This window comes from Trichosurus vulpecula, chromosome 1, assembly GCF_011100635.1.
Source record: "Trichosurus vulpecula isolate mTriVul1 chromosome 1, mTriVul1.pri, whole genome shotgun sequence".
NCBI lineage: Eukaryota > Metazoa > Chordata > Mammalia > Diprotodontia > Phalangeridae > Trichosurus > Trichosurus vulpecula.
In genome coordinates this window covers 40,236,478-40,261,020 of record NC_050573.1, presented here as the reverse complement: position 1 = coordinate 40,261,020, position 24,543 = coordinate 40,236,478, and the positions used below count along the sequence as shown (strand labels likewise).

The 24,543-nt window shown below is 42.3% G+C and overlaps 1 protein-coding gene across 1 annotated transcript in view; it reads right to left on the bottom strand.

Moving 5' to 3' along the window:
* The window catches only part of LOC118855041 (transmembrane protein 132B-like), a 151,893-nt gene that overhangs the window by 55,087 nt on the left and 72,263 nt on the right, over nucleotides 1-24,543 (bottom strand). The window contains exon 2 of the mRNA XM_036765200.1: nucleotides 14,001-14,147. Within this exon, the coding sequence (XP_036621095.1) occupies nucleotides 14,001-14,147 (147 nt within the window). The remainder of the gene's footprint in view (nucleotides 1-14,000; nucleotides 14,148-24,543) is intronic.

Below are 24,543 nucleotides of genomic sequence, written 5' to 3'. Positions count from 1 at the left end.
AAGTGTTATATGAATGTTTGCTATCATTAAAGTGAGGAGCTTGGGTTTGGAATCAGAAAGACCTGATTTCAAATCCTGTCTCAGACACTTAGCAGTCGTGTGACCCTGGGGAAGTCACCTAACCTCTGTCTGCCTCAGTTTCCTCAACTGTAAAATGTGGATCATAATGGCACCCACCTCTCAGGGTTGTTGTGAGGATCAAATTAGATCATCTATGTAAAATACTTCTGCAAACTTTAAAGCGCCATGTGAATGTTAGCTAGTATTATCACTACTTGAAATCACAGACATAGGGATGACAGAACCAAGATCAGACCCAGGTCCTCTGCTATTTCCACTGTGACATGTTCCATTTATTCTAACTACAAGGCCACATTATCTCCCAGAAGATTTTAGATCATTAAAATCATGTTGTCTAACCCCCTCATTTTACATGTAGGGAAACTGAGGCCAAGAAAAGAGAGACTCATCCAAGGTGACACAGCAAGTCAGTAGCAAAAGCAGAATTCAAACTCTTCTGTCTCCAAACCTCACTATTTTCCCCAGTTATTTCCTCAGCTCGGAATGTCCTGGCTTCTTTCAAGACTCGATTCAAATGTGACCTTCTGCAGGAGATCTTTCTCCATGCCCTCCCCCAAGTGCAATAGCCTTCCACTATGAGGTTGCATTCTTTCTACTCCATATGCATCTGATATATATTGATTTATGCACATCTCCCCCAATGGACTGTAAGCCTCCAGAGGGCAGGGACTCTTTTGGTCTTTCTTTGTATCCTATCCTTGGTCTAATTTGTATCTATTCCTTGAGGCTTATGCTAGCTTCCACTTTGAAAATCATGGTGCTTCCCAATCTCCGATGACCTTGTCTTCATTCCAATCTCAATAAATCCAAATCCTGCCACTTATTCGACAAGTCATATAACCTTTTTTGTCCTCAGTGTCTAGCCATAGTGGCCTTGTCACTATTCCTTGCAGGGAAAGACAATCATCCATCTCCCATCTCAATGCCTTGGCCCAGATTTGTTCCCCATTCCCAGACATAGTAAGTCCTTAATAAATACTTGTACATTGACCTATAAAATGAAAGGGGTGAGCTATATAACACTAAGGATCCTTCTAGCTCTAAATATATTATCCCATTGAACCAAGTGCCACATGAGGTCTAAGGAAGAAGGTCATTCCTGACTGGAGGGGACCATTATCACAGACCTTAAAACTGCTTAACCCATAGTGAGCCATGGGACTCACTGAGAGGGCTAAAATGAGGAGATTGGACTCAATGACTTCAGAGTTACTGTCCAGCTATAGATCCATGATCCAATGATCCTAACTCATCAGACTTCTCTGGGTCTCAAGTCCCTTGTCTATAAAGTGGGGGAGGGGTGGACTCAGTGACCTCTGAGGCACCTTCCCTCTATCTCTAGTTCTATGATCCTACAATCCAGACCCTCCCCCTCCCAGTGTAGGTAGGGGACCCCACCAATCTGCAGATTTCCTTCCACAGTTGAAGATTTCAGGGCAGTAATTTGAGCAGATTCACATAAAATGCTGCTTCAGCTGCTGCCCGTTTTGGCTAATGCTTACAGTGGCTGCTTGATTGAGGCATGAGTTAATGCTGATTATGCCACATAATGTATATTATATTCCAATACCCAATTAGCCCAGTCAAGGATGGTGCCCTTTCCATCACAAGCACGTTGTTGTTCTTTTTTTTCCAGCCACCGCCTGGGTGCTATTTGTCAATAGAGAATCCGTGCACAAAAAGGCACCCAATAGTTACTGCCAGCTGCCTCACCACAGTGAGCCCTTCTCTAAGAATGAGGAGATCTCAAGACCATCAGATCAAGTCCTCTTTCCATGAGAGCTCACCATGCACTTTTTCTGTGTTGGCTCCCTGGGATGTGACCTTTACACCCCACCACACACCCTGTGCCAAGTAAGGGCAGGCATTGCTCTCCTCATTAGCACGTGAGGAAACTGAGCCCTACAAATTATCTAAGAGGGAGGTAGGATGGGAGGCCTGGTCCTCTTGACTGCCTATCCAGTACCCAACCCACTGCACCATACTGCCTCTGGTGAATCCCCTGGGTACTTGATACTCTGCCCAAATCATCAGTCATAGTCACTGACAGACGTTTATCAAGCACCAGATGTGTACAGAGCACCAAGGAACAGGCAAAGCTTTTTAATGTTTAGTCCAGGGGTGGGGAACCTGTGGCCTCAAGGCCTTCTAGGTCCTTGAGTGCGGCCTTTTGATTGAGTCCAAGTTTTATAGAACAAATCCTTTTATTAAAGGGATTTGTTCTGTGAAGTTTGGTTTCAGTCAAAGGGCTGAACTTGAGGACCTAGAGGGTCCTCATCTATAACACGGGGTTAATAATGGTGCCTACCTTCCAAGGACAAAATGAGATAATATTTGTACCATATAAATGTGACTATTATCATTACTATTGTTGTCATACAGTTGAGAGAGGATGGAGAATCAATAAAAGCTTCATCTGACTGAGCCTTGAAGGAAGCTGAAGATAGGAGGAGGTGAGGTGGGGAGGACATTCTAGGCATGGGGGACTACCTGTGTAAAGGCATGAACATGGCAGATGGCTTGTGGCCTTGAGGCCCCAGAATCTCCACTCCTAGCAGTCAATCACTCATATCCAACTCTTTGTGACCTCATTTGGGGTTTTCTTGGCGGAGGTACCGGAGTGCTTTGTCATTTCCTTCTCCAGCTCATTTTACAGATGAAGAAACTGAGGCAAACAGGGTTAAGTGACTTGCCCAGGGTCACACAGCTAGTGTCTGAGGCCGGATTTGAACTCAGGAAGAGGAGTCTTTCTGACTCCAGGCCTGGCACTCTGTTCACTATGTCACACCTAGCCGGTCTGCAATTAACCTGCAGGCTACTTCTAAAAACCTACACCTCATTCCACACCTAGAGTCTATCACCTCTCTGCTAAGCCAGGAGGGAGAAGACATGCTTCACTTTCACTGCCAGAGTCCTCAGAAGACATGATTTCCACCATCATTATCAACCACTTCATAAGAGCTTACCTACTGTGTGCCAAACACAGCCCACCTTCCCAGACACTTTGCAGATTTCTCTCCTTCGTGCAGTCCCCTTTCCATCCAAAGTGGCCTACATGCTGGAGCATGCCATCTGCCACGTTCATGCCTTTACACAGGTAGTCTCCCATGCCCAGAATGTTCTCCCCACCTCACCTCCTCCTATCTTTAGCTTCCTTCAGGGCTCAGTCACATGAAGCTTTTTACTGATTCTCCTTCCTCTCTCAACTGTATGACAATAATCGTGATGATAATAATAACATTTAGATGGTACAAATATTATCTCATTTTATCCTTGGAAGGTAGGGGCTATTATTAATCCCATTTTCCAGATGAGAATATTGAGGTAAATAGAGGTTAAGTGACTTGCCCACGGTCACAAAGATAGTGTATCTGAGGCCAGATCTGAACTCGGGTCTTCTGACTCCAGGATGCTGTGCCACCTAACTGCCCAAATGTTGATTGATTATGTATTGACTAAATGACTCACATTTTATCGCACAGAGACTAAGAGCCTCAGTTCCAATGCCCTCACCAACTTCCAATGCCACTGAGGGATGGATAATTGGCTCAACCTCATGATGAAGGAGTAAATGTTTGTACAATGAATGAGGGGCATAAAAAGACGTGGGAGGGAACATGCCAAGACGCTGAGTGAGAGTCCAAACAGCGCTACTATAGAGATGAAGAGTGGGCCCCATTCCTCATTTCTGTGGGCTTATTAAGTCTTTAATGGCATCCTACACCCAATGGCATCACACAACTTAATCTAAGCTTTAAGAGAAAAATCCATCATGCCCTTCTTCCTCCTGTAGCTGAACACCCTTGAAATGGCCCATTTTAAGAGACTCATAGGTCACCCTCTTGAGTTCATTACTAAATGATCAGTTGAAGTAACCGGGAATAAGAAGACTTAATCACTCCACTCCCCCCAAAAAAAACCTTCCCTCTTCCAAATTTCCCCATTACTGTTGAGGGCAGCACTCACCCAGACTGGTGACATCATTGGTATCCTCACTCCTCCCTCTTGCTCACCCTGCACATCCAACCTACTGTGAAGCCATTCACTGTCTACCTTCAGGCAGGTAGAAGGCTTGAGACTTGAAGAGAAAACTTCCTAACAATTACACCTACCAAGAGATGGCCTGTGCTGCCTCAGAAGTCACGGGGCACCCCACCCCCACCCCACTGGAGGGGGGGGGTCTCCAAGCAACAGCCTAGGGGTCATTTATTAACTATGTTTTAAAGATGATTCTTCTATCAGGTACAAACTGAACTAGATGAGCTCAGAGTCCTGCTCCAGATCTGAGATTCTACAAGAGAAATGATTCCACAACACCCATTTTACAGATGAGCAGGGGTAAATAACTTGCCTAGGCTCACACAGCTAGTGACTATCTGAGGCAGGATCTGAATTCATGTCTTCCTGACTCTAAGTCAATCATGTTATGCACTGGGCAGCCTCACCGAGGAGTAGGCTGATTGTATAGCATGGTAGACTGGAATAAGCACTGGGCTTGTAACCAGACATTTTGGGTTTGAGCCCTGGTCCCAGTACTTGCTAGCTGGGTATCCATAGGAAAGTCAGTTTGCCTCTCCGAGAGTCAGTTTCCTGCTCTGTAGAACAGGAATGATGTCCTTGAGCCTCTCAGAATCCAAATTAGGCTAAATGAAACCTAGGGTGGCAGTGAGGTGGCCTGGGCACATTATCGTCAGTGTCCTCTGTCCACCAGGTCAGCTTGGATACTATCAATAAATCCCATAGGGAGATCAACCGAGTATGGGATTCTGTCTCGGTTCTTTCAAATCCCAGACCAACTACGAGCATTTGTACACACACACACACACACACACACCATTCTAATACTCCAGCACTTTATGATTTCATCACTGTGGGTGTTCCTTCCAGAGATGTAGATGGAAGCCTATTCATGCCTGCCCATTCATTATGACTCTTGTCCCTGTCCTCCCATAAATTCACAGGAAACTGTTTCCAATCTCCACCATCCATGTGCATTTGGAGTCTTTGGCTGATCCTTCTTATTGAATTGAGAAGGTGAGATGACAGATTAGTTGTGTCATGAGCACAGACCCAATCAGAAAACCTTGCAAGGGATACGGTATATCCCTGCCCCCTCCACGAAGGAAGGAAAACTTAAGTTCCCAACCCTGAATTGAGGGTGAAAATCATGCTGAGCTAGACAGAGTTAAATGACTACTTTTGACCTTTTCACAAGATTTTTTCATGTGTAAGCTTCCTCTCCATCTTCCCGCTGTGAAGCAGAAAAGTTCATGGACCCAAATTTACTTAATAGACATGAGGCTTTTCCAAAGACGCATGTGTACCCCATAATTTTTATAAATTGATTCAGATGCCTTATATATGAGTTTTCAAATGGTTTGGATAGATGCATGAATGTGTGAATGAATGCACTAAGGCTGCTCAACTACTTGTAGGAATCTAAGGAGAATCATTTTATAAAGCAAGACTCATTTTATTAATAGATTTTCACATTCAGATTTTCAAATGTCGGTTTTGCATAGTGTAGAATCTCAGGATTTTAATTGCCAAGTTGGATCAAAGAAGAAAGTAACAATCAGTATTCAATCAATGAATATACTTGGGGAAGAAGTTGGAGTATCAGAGTGTCCGTGTGACCCCCAAGGTTTTCAAAAGAATGCTCTGCAGATCCTATCTTTCCACCATCAGGAAAGTCTTTGAGAGAAGTGAAAGGGTAACGAGGTTGACAGAGAGAGAGAGAGAGAGAGACAGAGAGAGAGATAGAGAGAGAGAGACAGAGAGAGAGAGACAGAGACAGAGACAGAGAATGGAGAAAAGGAGGAAGAGAGGAAAGGAAGAGGAAAGAAGTGAGGAAGGGAGGGAGGGAGGAAAAGAAGGAAGAAAGGGGGGAGAGGAAGGATGGAGAGGAAGAGAAAAGAGGAAGGAAGGAAGGAAGGGAAGGAGGGAGGGGGGGAGGGTTAAACAGACCAAATTACAAGAGACTTGGTCTACCTCACAGAACCAAGTGAATCCATTTCAAACCTCTGAAGTTCCTCTTTTTTTCCTGTTACTCGGGCAAGGAATAGGAAAAACAATGAAAGAATCTGCTTCGTTCATGTTTCACTAATCCATGAAATTATACCTGTCACAGTAATTTAGTTTTATTAACACTATTTTTTTTGCTTTGTGTTGAACTGTTGAATTTCACAAAAGCTGTAGGTCTCAAGTTAATTAACACTGTGAACTTTTCTTTTGTGAGATTAGGTTTAATATTTTGGGATTAATTAAAGTATGCAAATGGAAACTCCTGAAAGATTGGTCCCAGATTTTCAAATATTGTAGCACTTAAGGTAAATATTTGCCTTTGATCTTTATTTTAATTTGCTCTGGGGGTAAGAGCAGGACTGAACATATATTTCTTTGGAGAAGTTTGTGCTGCAATCTTACTATTCTGTCATCAAAAGTAGAAGCAAAAATTACTCCAAAGACAATTGCCATTTTTATGCTGCTTGAGGTTTCAAAGACCTTTATGGAGATTCTGTCTTTTGAACCTCATTACCACTCTTTGAAGTAGGTACTGTAGATACTATTATTCCCATTTCACACATGAGTTAAGTGAGGCTAGAGAGATCAAATGACTTTCTCAGGGTTACAAGACTAGGAAGTGGCAGTATCAGGATTTTGCTAACTCCAAGCCCAGTATCTATGTCATATGCCAGGAGACCCTTTTCAAGCTTTCTGACTTAATTCTTACCTTCCATTCAGAACCATCATCAGGTTACTGGGGCTTCTGAACATGTTCAGAGTTGACAGAATGGGCTGGGTTCCAGTAACAAAAACCTAAATCCATCCCTGCCTGCCTTCAAGTCATTCAGCATCCTGCTCCCCATCAGGTCTGTCCTAGAATTTTCCCTGGGGCGTCATCCCTGGGCATGCTTTCCGAATCTGCTTTATTTTTCTAATCTTTCTTCTCCTCCCTTCTGCAGTTTGACCCCTTTATCGCATGCTTATTCATCTTCATTACTCACCATTTCCTCACAATGAGGGCTCATTAAAACATTTTAAATGAAGACCTTTCCGCTGTCCTCACACAGTGCACCGACTCCTTTCTTTACACCACTTTTTAAATTCTTATCGTGGTGTTTCAGGCAGTTTGTACATTATATTCTATTAAAACTCCATTCCATCCAGCCTTGTCACAATTTGGAGATTACAGCTCTCGGCAGCAGGGTTTGTTAGGAATATATTCATAAATTCACCTTGTTAGCAGCCCAGCACATTCCAGGAGCCAGTTTTTCAAATCTCATTTGATAACACGATTCAACAAAAAGTATAAAAAGGACCGATTATTTATTTATATTGTGAAATGTATTTTACAGGGTTATTGGATAGGCATAAATTGTCTGTCCCAGGTAGAGATGCCTGGCATTTTGGACAGCTAAAGAGAGGTCAAAGTAGAAATGCAAAAGAAGAGAAGAAAGGAGAAGAAAGTATTAGGACATTCTCCATGGAGGTGAATAAAAAGCAGAAAACTGTTGGTGGAAAGAGAGGAACTCTCCCACAGGGAGAAAACTGGCACCTAATTTACTGGTACATCCCCCTTGACACAACGTGCTGTCCTGGAAAGAGCACTGAATTTGGAGTCAAAGAATGTAGCTTTGCATCTTGGGTCTGTCACTTCCTGGGTAACCTTTGGGAAATTGCCACCCCTCTCTGGACATGTTTTCTCATAAGCAAAATGAAGGTGTTGGACCAGAGGATCATTTTGGTCCCTTCTGGTTCTAAATCTATGACATCATATATTATCTCTACTAAAAGGACCACAAGTTTCATTCATACAGAATGAAGAGTGGTGGCATTTCCTCCGGGAGGGTCATTTTATTTTAAATAGTCCAGTGTTTTGTTGTGGTTGTTGCTGAGTCATTTCAGTCATGTCCAGCTCTCCATGACCCCATTTAGGGTTTTCTTGGCAAAGATAATGGAGTGGTTTGTGATTTCCTTCTCCAGCTCATTTGACAGATGAGGAAACTGAGGCAAACTCTGTTAAGTGACACACCCAAGGTCACACAGCTAGTCTCTGAGGCCAGATTTTAAGTCAGGTCTTCCTCACTCCGTGCCCAGTTCTCTATCCACTGAGTCATCTATAGATACTATGCTTTTATTCATGCTGTTTGAACTGATAGTAGCTTTTTCAGCTGTCATGACATATTTCTGTCTCAATGGGCTCATGGTCCACTAATACCTCCAGGTCTCTTTCTTGAGAACTGTTGTCCAGTCATATTTCTCATCCTTTAACAATAAAGTTTATTTTTTGGTCCATGTGTAGACCTTCAGACCTATTCCTATTAAAACTGCTCTTACTAGATTAAGTTTAGAATTATCCTTGCTGAGTAGTGGCCTATATTTGTTAAGAGAACTAGCTGGGGCTAGAAATGCAGTCTGCAGCCTCCTTCAGGTGGGAAGTTAACAGCTCCATGTGTAAATCAAACCTGTGACCTTAACCTAATTGTCATCAACTCTAAGTCACATTAAAAGCTTACCGAAGGTAGAATACAGTTTACACTCCATTGTCAGTGGTAACTGACTCTTCATCAGCTTCCACACCTTCATTCAACCATACAAATCCTTTTCCAAAATCATCAAGCCACAAAAAGTGTTATTTCCCAAGCCCACCACTCCTGCTTATCTTGCTAAGCTTGGAGAATTTGCCTGCAGCATCAGTAGCTGAATCAGCACACTGTCTCAAATGTTTCTATGCACACACAGCTGTTTGGAGCTGTTCTTCAGCACCAACACCCTGGTTGCATGTGTAGACACAGCCTCAGAGACCTCCACTTATCCGTGTGAAGATGTCCTTGAAAAGGTAATAGACTGAGAGAAATCCATTTATTTTGGGTCCAATCAATTGGGAAACCTTGCTGTTTCTAACTTTACGACATTTTTCATATATGTCCCCTTCTTCCCACTTGCCTGGTTGCAACCCCATTTTGGATCCTCATCACCTCTGGTTGGTCCTCATGCCTCAAGTCCCTCCCCCGTCCTTCCTCCACTCAACTATCAAAATTATTTTCCCAACATGCAGATCTGACCATGTTACCCACTCCCTTCATTCAATGAACTCCAGTGGTTCCCTATTATCTCCAGGATCTATTAGAAAATACACTATTTGGCATTTAAAGCCTTTACAATCTGGCTTCTTCTCGCCTTTCCAATCTTCTTACACTTTACATTTGACACACTCCAAGGACACTGGTCTTCTTATTTCTTGCACATGACACACAATCTCCCATCTCCACATCTTTGCTCTGGCTGTTCTCCATTCCTGGAATGCTCTCCACCTCTCGGTTGCTCTGCCTCCTCTAAAGACTCAGCTGAAATACTGCCTTCTATAGGAGGCCTTTGCTTTTAATCCTATCTCCTTTCTCCTTCCCTTCTGAGGTTACCTTCTATCTGCTCTGTATATATCTTGTATGTACACACAGTAGTTATTTATGTAGCAGGTGAAAGATGAAATAAATGAGGAAACAAAAGTTTGAGCTTCTGATCACATCGATTTACTAAGCAATCTACGCCAAATACATAACAAATCAGGTCAGGTAGCCTTCCTCAGCTTTGGTGCCAGGCCCCAAATATAGGAGAGACAGACTTTCATACATTAAAGACAATTAATCTAATAAGATCAATTAAAAGAAAGCATTGGACCAGGATACAAAATTAGGTCAGCTGATTTCTAATTGGAAGAAAGATTAGGGACTTTCCAAGTTGGGAGGGGAAAGTGAACAGGTGCCATTCCCTGAAATTCCCCCAAGTATCTATATTCAATCAAAAGAACAAGGAAAGAATAAATGATTGATCCCTACAGGGCCAGTTTTCAGATGAGACATAGGGACTGCTTGAGACATATAATTGTGAGAAAACTCCATGTATCAATCTTCAGAACTCACCAGGTTTTTGGTCCACATAACTTAGGCCTACTATGTACCATGCACTAAGCACTTTACAATCATAATCTAATTTGATCCTCATAATAACCTTGGAAGGTAGGGTGGACAGAGGCTAAGCGACTTGCCCAGAGTCACACAAATAGTAAGTACCTAAAGCCGGATTTGAACTCTAGTCTTTCTGACTCCAGGTCTAGTATTCTATCCACTGAGCCACCTAGCTGCTCCATGCTTATTCAATGACTAAATGACTATTTCACTGCCTGATTTTATTACTATTGGACATGCTGTCTGATTCTCATTTTTCTCCCCCTGATATTTCATCTCCCACCTCCCTACATTTGCATAAGCCAGTCCTGGTGCCTGGAATGCCCTCTTTCCTCATCTCAGCCTGTCAGAGTCCTTGTCTTCCCACAAAAATGCTTAAGATGACACCTCCTCCACGAAGCTTTCTCTGATTCCCCCTGAGCTGTTAGTGTTCTCTTCCTCCTCAATTTTCCTTGGCCTATAATTGTTTGTGTCTATGTTGTATATTCCACCCTCATCCTCACATCTTTTCTCAGAAGAATTTCTTTTTTTGTTGTGTCAGCAGCACCCATGTACACCTTCCATGTAGTAGGTATTTAATAAATATTGATCAAAGTGAATTACTAGTATAACTTAATTGTTCACATATGTAGCACTTTTAGGTTCATAAAGTACTTTACATAGGTTATCTCATTTGAGCCCCACCCCTTGAGGTAGGAGCTATTATTATGTCCACTTTATGGATGAGGAAATTGAGGTTCAGAGGAAGTTAAATGCCTCATCTATGGCCACACAGCTAGTAAATGTGAAAGGTAGGATTTAAACCCAAGCCCTTCCCTTCAGTCCACAGAGTCCACTTGGAGGACTCATTGCCCCATAATTCCTATCCCTTGCTATTTCTAGCAGTAGAACTACACTGACCCATGACTAACACAGAGCCATATGAGAGAGAGTGAGTAACAAGGGTCCTCGGTCTAGAACTAGAAGAGACCTCAGAGGTCATCTAGAACAATCCCCTCATTTTATAGTTAGAGGAACTGAGGCTCAGGGAAGCTGAGTGATTTGTTCAAGGTCACACAAGGCACAAGCATCAGAAATGGGATTGGAACCCAAGTCCTCGGACTCAGTTGATGATCTTTCTACCATCTCCTGTGGAAGGTAGAAACTTTGATGGGAAGTGAAATGTCAAGAATGAATAGGAATAGAATTTTTAAACCACCCCAAAGTATATTTCCTTTTCTTTTAAAAAAACATCTGAGGGTTTTTTCAGGAAAGTAAAACTTTCTGTATCCCACTCTGGTAGCCAATGGGAGCTACATAGCAAATAGTATTTACATGCCAAATAGGGGTAGCATTGGGGCAACAGGAAGGATTCACCTTCACTTCAAAGGGTATTAGAAGATCTTCAAGGAGACAGATGCAAGAGGACCAAGTGAATGGGAGTGGTAAGTGAACAGGGACATGTAGGCAAGAGTGGGGGGGGGTAATCGTTAGAGTCAGAGAAGCCAGGGACTTCATCATCCTCCCACCAGGGGAAAGTAGATAAACAGACAGAAAGACAGACAGACATATAGAGAAAAGGAAGGAAGGAAGGAAGGAAGGAAGGAAGGAAGAAGAAAGAAAGAAAGAAAGAAAGAAAGAAGAAAGAAAGAAAGAGAAAGAAAGAAAGGAAGGAAGGAAGGAAGGAAGAAAGAAAGAAAGAAAGAAAGAAAGAAAGAAAGAAAGAAAGAAAGAAAGAAAGAAAGAAAGAAAGAAAGAAAGAAAGAAAGAAAGGAAAAGAAAAGAAAGAAAAGAAAGAAAGAAAGAAAGAAAGAAAGAAAGAAAGAAAGAAAGAAAGGGAGGAAGAAAAAGAAAGAGGGAATGAAGGAAGGGAGGGATGGAGGGAAGGAAGGAAGAAAGAAGGGAAAATGAAGGAACAAAGGGTGGGGTTGAGGAAAGGAATGAACGAACAAAGTACCAGGCCCTGTGTTAAAATCTAAAGTAGAAAAATTTGCCCTAAATCTGAGCCCCACGATTTTGCCGAAGGATGAGCCGAGGATGCATCAGTCTGTCAGAATGTAAGTTCTCTGAGAACAGGGACTATTTTCCATGTTGTCTGTATCCCTGGCCCCCAGGCTAGTGCCAGGCACATTATCACAGAATCATAGCATTTCACATGGTAAATGACCTCAGTGCCTGTTTCAACAATCCGGCTAGCAGCTTCTGTGGGGGTGTAAGATCCACCCACAGCCAGCACCCAGAAAGCTGCCAACAGCACAGGTTCTTTTGATCTGCTTAACTAAGGAAAGCAAGGTGAAGGGGTTGACAAGCTCACTTGTCAGCATACAAATATCATATCAAATCACTTAGTTCAGGGGAGAAGGCCAGCACCCTGAACTTCAGAGCAACATACAAACAAATTATAAACATCAACAGACAGACCCAATACAGATTCATAGTTACCAACATCTAGGTTCAGCCCGGGAGCTCAGAACAAGGGCTGGCCCAGGGTCATGTGCCACCACTGCTGTAAGGAGGAGCTCCAAGGAACAGACAGCCAACCCCTGGTTTTTATATCTTTTTCAGCATCAGGGGTGAGTCACACATGTGACTCACCCATGTGACCTAGAATCATCACAAAGAGGCAACTTAAACCCACTTGGTCTAAGAGCCTCTGCTCTCCCAGACATGTAAACTAGGCCCTCCCTGGAGTTAGCCCCACCTTGGGCCCCACCTTAGTTGCCAATCCACACCCACTAAGGTTTTACACCTAATAGGGGTTTGGGCCTAGGGCTTAGCACCTAGTAAGACTCAATCAAAGACACTGAATTAATCAAAGGAAACAAAGGCCAAACTCTTCAAGGGCACTTGTTGAACTAAGTGCTAAGGAGCCCATTTTGATTACCAACACAGTGCCTATAGAATACAAATCATAGCTCATAGGAATCCCCCATTACACCATACCAGACAGGTGCTGGCCTTCCTGTGCTTAAAGACCTCCAAGGGAGGGAAACGCACTGCCTCTCAAGGCAATCCATTCTACTTTGGAGCAGCCCTAATTGTTAGGAAGCTTTTCCCTGACATTGAGCTGAAATTGATCTTTTTTGCCACTTCTACACATTGATCATGGTTTTGCCCTCTGGAACCAACAGAACAAGTGTTGTCCCTCCCCCAAATGACAGCCCTTCAAATACCTGAAAATAGTTAGTGGGTGCCCCTTTGAATGTTCTCTTCTCCAGGCTAAACATGCCTGGTTCCTTCAGCCAATCTCCTTCTGTCAAGAACTCAAGGTCCTTTATCATCCTATTGTTCTCCCTCTGGCTCATAAAAATGGTTTGTCATCAACTGCATTTAAGCAAGGGAGATGGGGGAGGGGAAAGGGGGCAAAGATAGTGACTCTGAGAGTGCAGTGCCACGATGATAAGAGAAAGGGATAAACTTCTGGCTTCTAACAAAGCATGGCAGCCAGTTGGGGACTGACTAGCTTCCTCAGGAATCTAATGGGTCTTGGCTTTTTTTTTCCAATCATTGCAACATGGCAATAAGCCAAAATGATGTCTGTGGGACATATTGCACAAAGTGCTAGCAAAAAATTACCCAACAGCTATTGCAATCTAAAAGCCCATCTCCCTCAGTCCTCCTAAATCATTTCTATTTCCCCCATTTTAATCCATGACCCCTTACCGTCATCTCTATAGCCACAGCGTTATCCAACCACTCACCCCCAGCAACTCTGAGCTGGGTAATTTCTGTCCCACGCCACATCTGTAATTAGGTCATTTATGAATAAAAAGCCCAAAGAAGAAATCTTGGTGCAATAACATATCCACGTAATGTAGCTATTCAGAAGCTATATGGCCGCCACTATGCTGATGAGCTAAAAAGATAGCAATTCTATTAGCCATAAAGGAGACCCATCAGAAAAATGAATGCATTACTTCTCTATCAGCTACAGCAGGCCTCCTGGCACAGGAGTGTCTGGCCCTTTCTTACCTGTTCTCGGTATCTGGAATATGGCCCACGCACACGAGGGTTGCCGTTGTCTGCATCTCTCCATTGTCAATTTCCTCCTGGATCTCCCACTCATCTTCATTGCTGACTCTCACCGCCATGATCTTGAGCCTAGGAGCAGCTTTTATGCTGTTAGAGAGAACAAAACAAAGCACTTTAGTTAGCACAAAATATATGGAGCACAACGGGACAAGGCCCTATCGCTATAGGAAATGATGCCTCCATGGCCACCCTTCTCTTAAAGACACATGGGGGAAACGGCAGAAAGTGGCTGGGGCTTTTATAGCCATTTGCATTACACGCAACTGAAGCACAGGTCTCCCGACATGAGATGCAGGTTAATCTTTTCCTTAAACAATACATTGGAAACCTGAACACTCTCCACTTTTGTGGCTCTGGCCAGATATCAATGAAACAGATGTGCCTAGATAAAAATTTATTTAATTTGCAATATTTTATCCTCCAGATGGAGATGAAGATGAGTCCATCTCCAAGTACCATAAATAGGTACACATGGGGTTACTTCACCTAAGTAATGTGGCTTTGTATATCCAAGATGTTGAGAAGGAGGTCAATGTGCCACCAAGTGTGAATTCTTTATATGTCTTCTATGTATTTAATTATTTTCATGTTTTCTCCCCACCAGAATGGAACCTCTTTAGATAGGGACTATGTTGTTGCTTTTCTTTGTATCCCTGGGGTTTAGCACAATGCCTGGCACATAGTGAGAGTTTAATAAACTGTTTGTTGACTAACGAACCAGCAAGAGAAAGCTGAGACCTCTTGTCACTGATAAATAACTATAGATGTCCCCCTAACAGAAAAAATAAGTCCAGCTCAGACTTAAGGAATCCAAACGGGCCACTAGAGATTTACGGCATGTGCAGAGTTTGTTTCCTGGAGGAAAGAAACAGAGAGCTAAGCCCTTCTGCCATTGAGAAGGGGGACAAGGAGAGTTCAATGTCCTCACAGGCAGGTTGGCCCCCACCTGCTTCTTTTTCATTGTTCCCAGAATGGCTCCCAGGCTACTACAGAAATGGGAATCAGTTCCCACAGTCATGGCAGAGTCTTCATTTGTAGAGCTCAAGTTGTCCAAATGCAATCTTGGGATTTCCATCTGGTGCATAATTAGGATGAGAGCTTACCTACTGTGGTTTCCCCCCTTCCACCCTGCCCCCACCACCGCCACCACCACTGCTGCCGTGACTTAATTAATTTTAAGTAAAGTCAAGAGGGACTGCTTAGACTTCAGGTGAAATGTAAGCACAGTACTGAGGTTTAGCCAGTCTGCTTAGCAGGGAATTGTGATTGGATTTCCCTCTGCTCACCAGGGGCCAATGGGAGCTAGTGTTCAAGGAGCTTCATAACTTAGCAAGTGACGGATGCTTCCCCTGCATCACTTTTCACACAATGTCAAGGGAGACGCTACCTCCAGAGAAATAGTCTACACAGAGTTAATGTCAGGTAACTGACTTCTCTCCTTGCTTCCCCCCTACCCCATGCATTAAAAATCCTCCCCTGCCTGAAACCTGAATGGCTCCTTCTTTTTGGCATTTATCAGGTAGTATTGTGTATTGCTTCCTTATGCTCCCAATTGGAGTGTAAGCAAGGATTCCATCTTAAGTGCATTTCTCCCCACACCTGGCACAGTGCTCTGCATGCAGTGGCTGTTTGCTAAATGTCTGCTGAATTTGAAGGATGCAGAGAAAAGCAGCCAGTAAATTCATGTTGGATCTTCCTTGCCTTCTTTGTGGAGGGGAGAGATGATAGATGTACCACAGATAGCTAGGGGTGCAATGGATGGAGTGCCAGACTTGGAGTCTAGAAGACTTGAATTTGAATCCCACCCCAGAAGCTTTCCTCTGGGACCCTGGGCAAGTCTCGTAGACTCTCTGGCCTCAATGTCCTCTTCTGTAAAATGGGAGGAAAAACAGCACCTGCCGCATGGTGCTGTCATGAGGATCAAATGAAATAATATATGTGAAGTGCTCTGCAGACCTTAAAGCATTATAGAAAGACTAGCTATTACTACAGATGGTGTCAGGTTCTGGCCATATATTCCCTGAACTGTTTGGTTTCCTTTTTCTCATTTTTCTCATTTTTTTCCTTCAATCTTTTGTTATAAGAGTTGGCTTTCTGGGTCAGGAGGAGGGGAGGGATAGATTCTGAAATTAAAGTGATATAAAAATAAAAGATACTAGTGAAGAGAGTAAAATGTTACAAATGCATGCATGGTCTTCATTTGCACCTCATTCCCTTAGCATTCCCTCACACCTCCACTTTGCCATGAGGGTCTTCCCCTCCCAGTTTGACTTTTTTTTTGATTAAAGGTCCAGCCTTTGTCTCACTTCTTAAAGAGGCCTGTTCATTGAATGGGTGTTGCCTCACTCAAACGGAGAACCTGAAAAGACCTTAGCTTAAAAGAGCCAAGGTCTGTACCCTGGGCCATCTCTAGTCATCCTGATCAATATCTGGCCACTGGACCCAGATGGCTCTGGAGGAGAGAGTGAGGCTTGTGACCTTGCACAGCTCTGCCTCACTCAAATCAAAGTCAACTGCAACATCATCTCCCTGATGTCATGGTCCTCTTTGAGAATGAAGGACAAACCACACGCAACCTACATCAGGCAGAAAGGTAAATGTTGGCCAAGCCAGGGTCATCACTATGAAATACAAAAGGAACAGGTGATGGAGCCTCTGGGGCCTGGAGTCAGGAAGACCTGGGTTCAAATCTGCTCTCAGACACTTACTTGCTGTGTGACCTGGACAAGTCATCTCACTTCTGTCTGCCTCAGTTTCCTTTGCTATATAAATGTTATTGTTGTTATTTTAAACCTACTTGAATGAATTCAACATGTTTCATGAAGTATCTTATTAACAAAACCAACAGTCTCTAAGGTCTCTTCAGGCTCTAAAGTTTTGTGATTAATCTTGACAAAATAAAACACAAATGGATTAATTTGATAATTGTTCTTAGTATAGGTAAGCATTAGTGGGAGAGAAGAAGGGAGGGAAAAAGAAGAGAGGGGATGGAGGGGGGGAGAGGGAGAGGGTGAGAGAGAGAGACAGAGACAGAGAGAGAGAGAGAGAAGGGGAGGGCACAGGAAAGGGGGAAGGAGAGAAAGATAGAGACAGAGAAATGGGAAGGAACAGACAGAAAGATAGACAGATGAAAAGATAGATGGATGTTAGAACAGACAGATAAAAGGACAGACAGATGGATGGATGAACAAAAAGATGGATGGATGGAGAGATGGCAGACGGATGAACAGGTGGACAGACAGAGAGACAGACAGATGGATGTACCAAAAGACAGACAGATGAATGGACAGAAAGTCAGATGTATGGGTGAATGAACAGAGAGATGGATAGATAGATGGATAGATGGATGGATGGATGGATGGATGGATGGATGGATGGATGGATGGATGGATGGATAGATGGATGGTTGGATGGATGGAAGCAAATGCAATCCCTGCCCTCAAGGAGCTTATAGTCTAATGAGGAGACAACCTATACAGAGCAGTAATTCCTGGGAAGGAATATTTTGGTCTGGGAAATCATTGGGATGTTCCAGAGAAGGAAATGGATATACCCTTTTTAGTAACAGTGACAGTAAGTTCCAGAAGTGGAAATTGGGAAAAGGGAGAGATTGGAAGGATAAGGAGGCATGGCTAGAGTTAGCCTGGATATCATGAGGATCAGGGCAGTGGGAGATCCCAGGATGAATGCATTGGAGCTGAAAGAATCCAGTTCTCCAGGACATAACTTTTTAGTGCAAATGGAAAGGCAGCTGAGAAGAAGACCTAGGTTAAAATCTAGGTTTTACAGCTCTTTTTGTGTCAGCAAAGAATTGGAAATTAAGGGGCTGGTCATCAATTGGAGAATGGCTGGACAAATCACGGTACATGATTGTGATGGAATACTGGTGTGCTATAAGAAATGTTGAGCAGAATGGTTTTAGAAAAATCCAAGAGAACATTGTACACAGTAAGAGCAATATTGCATAATGATCCACTGTAAAAGACTTAATTACACTGACCAAGACAATGATCCAAGCAATTCATTTTTAAAAAATTTTAAATTTAATTTAATTTAGTTTTTGTTACATTTTAAATTCCAAACTGTGTCCCTTCCTCCCTCCTCACCCCGCACTAGAGAAGCTATCCATTTAACACAGATTTATAAATCTATGTAAAACCATAGTGTGTATACGTCTATTTATCAATTCTTTCTCCGGAGGTAGATATTATCTTCTTTCATAGGTCCTTTATAGTTGATTTGAGTATTTATAGTACTCAGAACAACTTGATTGTTCACAGCTATTCTTCAAACAATATTGCTGTTACTGTATACAATGTTCTCTTGGTTCTGCTCCCTTCATTTTTCATTAGTTCATGTAAGTCTTTCCATGTTTTTCTAAAATCAACCAGCTCATCATTTTTAATAGCACAGTAGTATTCCATCACAATCATATACCACAACTTGTTCAGCCATTCCCCAATGGATGGGCATCCCCTCAATTTCCAGTTCCTTGCCACCACAAAGAGAGCTGATATCAAATTTTAGAACATACAGGTTCTTTTTTTCCCCAATCACCTTGGGAAACAGACCTAATGGTGGTATTTCTGGGTCAAAGGGTATAGACAATTTCAAACTCTTTGGGCATAATTCCAAATTGTTCTTCAAAATGGTTGGATCAATTCACAGTTCAACCAACAATGTATTATTCTTCCAGTTTTTCCATGGTCTCCTCCAACATATGTCATTTTCCCCTTCTATTATTTTAGTCAATCTGATAGATGTGAGATGATAACTCAAGATATTTTCATTTGCATTTCTCTACTTAATAATGATTTAAAGCATTTTTCATGTAAGTATATGTAGTTTTGATTTCTTCATCAAAAAAACTGCCTGTTCACATCCTTTGACCATTTATCAATTGGGAAATGACTCATATCCTTATAAATTTGACAAAGTTCTCTATGTTTTCTAGATATGAGACCTTTATCTGATAAATTGTCTATAAATTTTTCCTGATTTTCTGCTTTCCTCTTGATCTTGGCTAAATTGGTTTTATTTGTTTAAAAAACTTTTTAATTTAATGTAATCAAAATTATCCCATTTTACATCTCACAGTGTTCTCTAGCTCTTGTTTATTCATAAATTCTTCTCCTATCCATAAGTATTATAGGTAATATGTCTCATGTTCTTCTATTTTCTTATGCTATCTCCCTTTATATATAGGTCATGTATCCATTTTGATCATATATTGGTAAATGGTGTAAGATAATGAATCTATACCCAATTTCTACAAAACTGCTTTCCAGCTTTCCTGATAATTTTTGCCAGGGTATTCTTACCCCAAAAGCTTAATCTTTACTTTGCCAAACACAAGGCTACTATAATCATTTACTATTGTGTATTTTATGTTTACTCTGTGCCATCTTTCTATTTCTTAGCCAATACCAGATTGATGATTACTGCCTTATAATACAGCTTAAGATCTGTTAATGCTAACCCTCCTTCCTTTACATTTTTTTCATTAATTCTTTTGATTTTCTTGACCTTCTGTTCTTCCAAAAGAATTTTATTATTACTCTTTCTAGATCAATAAAATGATTTTGGTAGTTTAATTGGGATGGAATTGAATATGTAGATTAGTTTAGGTAGCATTGTCATTTTATTATATTGGCTCTGCCTATCCATGAACAATTAATATTTCTCCAATTATTTAACTCTGACTTTATTTGCATAAAAAGTGTTTTGTAATTATGTTCACATAGTTCCTGGGTTTGTTTTGGCAGGTATACTCCCAGGTATCTTATGCAATCTACAATTATTTTAAATGGGGTATCTTCTACTATCTCTTCTTGCAGAGTTTTGTTGTTGATGTGTAGAAATGCTGATGATTTATATGGGTTTATTTTATATTCTGCTACTTTGCTAAAATTATTGTTTCAACCACCTTTTTAGTTGAATCTCTAGAATTTTCCAAGTATATCATCGCACTGTATGCAAAGAGAGATAGCTTTATTACCTCATTGCCCGTTCTGTCTCTTTCAATTTCTTTATCTTCTCTTATTGCTATTGCTAGCATTTCTAATACAATATTAAATAATGTTAATGATAATGGGCATCCTTGTTTCACTCCTGATCTTGTTGGGAAGGCTTCTAGCTTATCCACATTACAAATAATGCTTGCTGTTGGTTTTGGGTAGATGCTTCTTATCATTTTAAGGAAAAATCCATTTATACCTACACTTTCAAGCATTTTTAATAGAAATGAGTGCTGTGTTTTGTCAAAAGCTTTTTCTGCATCTACTGAGATAATCATGTGATTTTTGTTACTTTTGTTATTTATATAATTAGTTATGTTAATAGTTTTCCTTATGCTGAAACATTCTTTCATTCCTTATATAAATTCCAAATGGTCACCATCATTTTTGTGATTTATTATTGTAGTCTCCTGGTTAGTATTTTATTTTAGCCAAGTCAAAACGTTCAACACAACAGCCCCCCTTCAAATACCTGAAGATTTCTGTCAAGGGCTCACTAAGTTGTCTTTTCTCTAGGGTGAATATTCCCAGTTCCTTCAACTGATTGTCCTATGGTCTTATCTGAAGACTATTCACCCTCCTGATTGCCCTCCTCCTTTCCTCTCCAATCCATATTCATTAATGAAATTTGTCTATAATTTTCTTTCTCTGTTTTTGCTCATCCTGGTTTAGGATCCAAAGCAATGCCAAAGGACTCATGATGAAAATGTTATCAATAAGAACTGATTAACTCTCAGAGAAGATCGAAGAATTTTTTTTACTTTATTTTTCTTGCTTTTTTCTGTGTTTTCTTTCGCAACATGGCTATTTTGGAACTATGTTTTGCATGACTTCGCATGTATAATCAATATATTGCTTGCCTTCTCAAGGGGTGTGGAAGGAGAGAGAGAATTTGGACCTCAAAATTTTTTTAAATGAATGTTAAAATTTTTACATATAATTGGGAAATATTTAATGAAATATATGCATATCTGTGCACATATATGTATATGTGTGTGTATTGTGTGCATATATATACACACACATACCCCCCCCCCACACACACACACACACATACGCTTTGCTGTTTCTCACCTGCCAGGTCACAATTTCTCTGAGCCTCAGTTTTCTCCCCTGTAAAATGAGGAGGTTGAGCTAGATGACCTCTGACATCCTTTCCCACTCTGGCTCTATGATGTACTATGATGCCCATGTGGACCTACCTCCTATATTCCTTCATGGCTATGAGGGGCATAGATGAAGCCCCTCAGGGGACCCTTCTGTTGGCTCAACATTTGCTTCCCTCTCTCTAGGGGAGTGATCCCCACCCCCATTCCCCTTCCAGGCACTGCAAAGCTCAGCCCTTTGGCTTTTCCTTGAAGTCTGCCTGCCTCCCAGCTTCCTACCTCAATCACTTTACAACAGCGACTCATTATGTGTTTTATCTCTCTCTCTCTCTCTCTCTCTCTCTCTCTCTCTCTCTCTCTCTCTCTCTCTCCCCCTCTCTCTCTCTCTCTCTCTCTCTCTCTCTCTCTCTCCCTCTCTCTCTCTCTCTCTCTCTCTCTCTCTCTCTCTCTCTCTCTCTCTCTCTCTCCTTCCCTCCTGCCTTTCACAGAATCACAGAATATCAGTGCCAAAAGGAACCTCCAAGGCCAGGCTGACCAACTTGTATATGAATAAGGATCCATCTAATAAATTCAAGAAAAGTGCTCATCCAACCTTTGCTTGGATACCTCCAGAGAGCAGATGACTCACTACCACCCAAAGCAGTTCATTCCACTTTTGGAGGCCTTTACTTGTTAGGAAGTTTTTCTTTGCATCTAGCTAAAAGCTGCCTCTTTGCAATTTCTACCCATAGCTCTTTGCATTGGGTCCGAGCCAAGTCAAAACCTTCAACACAACAGCCCTGCTTCAAGTACCTGAAGATGCCTGTCAAGGGCTCACTAAGTTGTCTTTTCTCCAGGGTAAATATTCCCAGTTCCTTCAACTGATTTTCCTATGGTCTTATCTGCAGACTATTCACCCTCCTGATTGCCCTCCTCCTTTCCCATCCAAAATATCCAGAAAAGCTGCTTTCTCATAGAATCATGGTCATAGATCTAGTCAGAGAACATAGATTTGCCTTTGACACTCACTGCCTGTGTGACCTTGAGCATGTCACTTACCTTCCTGGGCCTCAGTCCCCTCATCTGTAAAATGACGGGATTGGACTAGATGGACCCTGAGGCCCCCACCAGCTCTAGCTCTCTGATCTTACAATCTAGCCCAGTCCTCTTCCCATATTGCCATGCAGATTAGAAGGATCAATGTACCACAGACAACTTGGTATGGAAGGAAGGAAGGAAACAAGCATCTATTAAGTTCCTACTGTGTGCCAGACACTGTGCTGAGCACTTCATAAATTATTGTTGTTGAGTTGTTTTTCAGTCACGTCCGACTCTCCACGACCCCATCTGGGGTTTTCTTGGCAAAGATACCGGAATGGTTTTCCATTTCCTTCTCTGGCTCATTTTACATAAGAGGAATCTGAGGCAAACAGAGTGAAGTGACTTGCCCAGCTAGTAAGTGTCTGAGCTGGGATCTGAACTCAGGAAGATGAGTCTTGCTGACTCCAGGCCCAGCGCTTGATCCACTATGGCACCACCTCATTTAAATCCTCACAACTACCATGAGAGGGAAGTGTTATTATCATCCCCAGTCTACAGATGAACAAACTGAGGCAGACAGAGGTTAAGTGACTTGCCCAGGGTCACTCAGCTACTAAATGTCTGAAGCCGGATTTCAACTCAAGTCTTCCTGACTCTAGGCCCAGCACTCTATTCCCTGTACCTACACGGTAGAAAAAGCAGATGTGAAACCAGAGTTAAGTCCATTTCCTAACTATGTAGCCCTGGGCTCACCTCTATGAGCCTCAGTTTCCCTCATGGATGAAATAAGGAAGCCATATGGTATAGAGGAAAGATCAATGTATTTGGAATCTGAGTTCAAGACCTTGCTCTGCCAATTCCTGCATAATCACTTCGCCTCTCTGAATTTCAGTCTTCTCACCTGTGGAATGGGGATAATAATGCTTTCGGTCTTGACTCTCACACCTAATGGCCATGGATGAATAAATGAATGAAAAAAATCTTTATTAATGTGCCAAGCTATGTGCAAAGCAAGCAAGCAAGACAGTCCCTGCACTCAAGCAGCTCATATTCTAATATGGAAATGGGGGAGGGGGCCGGGGGTGGTTATAAGCACAGCAGCATAGTTTGGTATGCCCAGAAAGGCTAGAGTAGGCTAAGAACCAGATTTGAAGGCTAGAAGATCAGTGCATGGATTAGAAATGGCCTAAAGCAAGGGTGGGGAACCTGGGACCTTGTGGCAGCACTTGAGGACCTAGAGGGCCACATGTGGCCTCGAGGCCGCAGGTTCCCCAGCCCTGGCCTAAAGGTTCCACTTAACCTTTCAAAGGTTACTTAATTTCTCAGTGGTTTTAGGAAGGCCCTAAGTTGCATAAACAATACCAGCCTCCATCAACAGAGGGAGCTTTCTCATCAGAGTGTTCACGGGATCCCTTAGATAACTTACAGCTAAAAAGGATCCCAGGATCCTGGATCAAGAGCTGGAAGGGGCCCCAGAGACCAACAGTTGCAGTTCCCCTCAAAAGAGAAACAAGAGAAAACGGAGGCCAATAGTCTATGGCCATATCAGTGAAATCACAGGACCAGGCCCTGCTCCTTCTAGGACTTACTTCTCACCCCAGAAGTGCCCTCTGCCCTGCAGCCCCCTTCTCCCATTGGTGAGTTCCTCCGGGAACCTCCACTTTGCGGAAGGGCCCAGGCCTTCCATCCTTCCTTCTTCTTCCACCTTTGTTTCTAACTCTCTGGACTTTGCTACTATCCCTCACCTTGCCCCCTCCAGCTTTTATGGGTTATATTCCCCTATTAGAATATAAACTCCCTGAGGGCAGGGACTGTCTTTCTTTTTGCCTGTCTTTTTATTACAGCATTTAGCACATTGCCAGGCATGTCGTTAAATATTTAATAAATGCGAAGCACAGTGGGGGAGAGGGGAGTGCTTTTCATTGTGATACACCAGGGTTGGAATCAGCAAACCTCAATGCTATTTTGACTTCTGCAGAACTTATTTCTAGGAGCCCATGGATAGACTGACTCCAGCCAGCACCTTCTCAAGCCAGATGTCACAGACTTGAAAGTTAGACCGGTCCCTTAGGGTCATCTAGTCCAATTCCCCCATCCATCCCACACTCAACTAAATTTAAAAAAAAAAATGAGGCCTAAAAGGCTTGGCCAGAAAGTAATCTGAATCCAGGTCCTCTGGCTCCAAATGAAGAGTTCTTCCCTTTAGATCACAATAGCTGCCTTGACGGGGTTTTTTAGAGGCAACAAGGTACCCTGACAAGAACACTGGGGGTACAAGGAAACCTGGGTTCAAGTCTCAAATCTACAATTTGCCAGTTGTGTAAGGTAAAACATTCCACC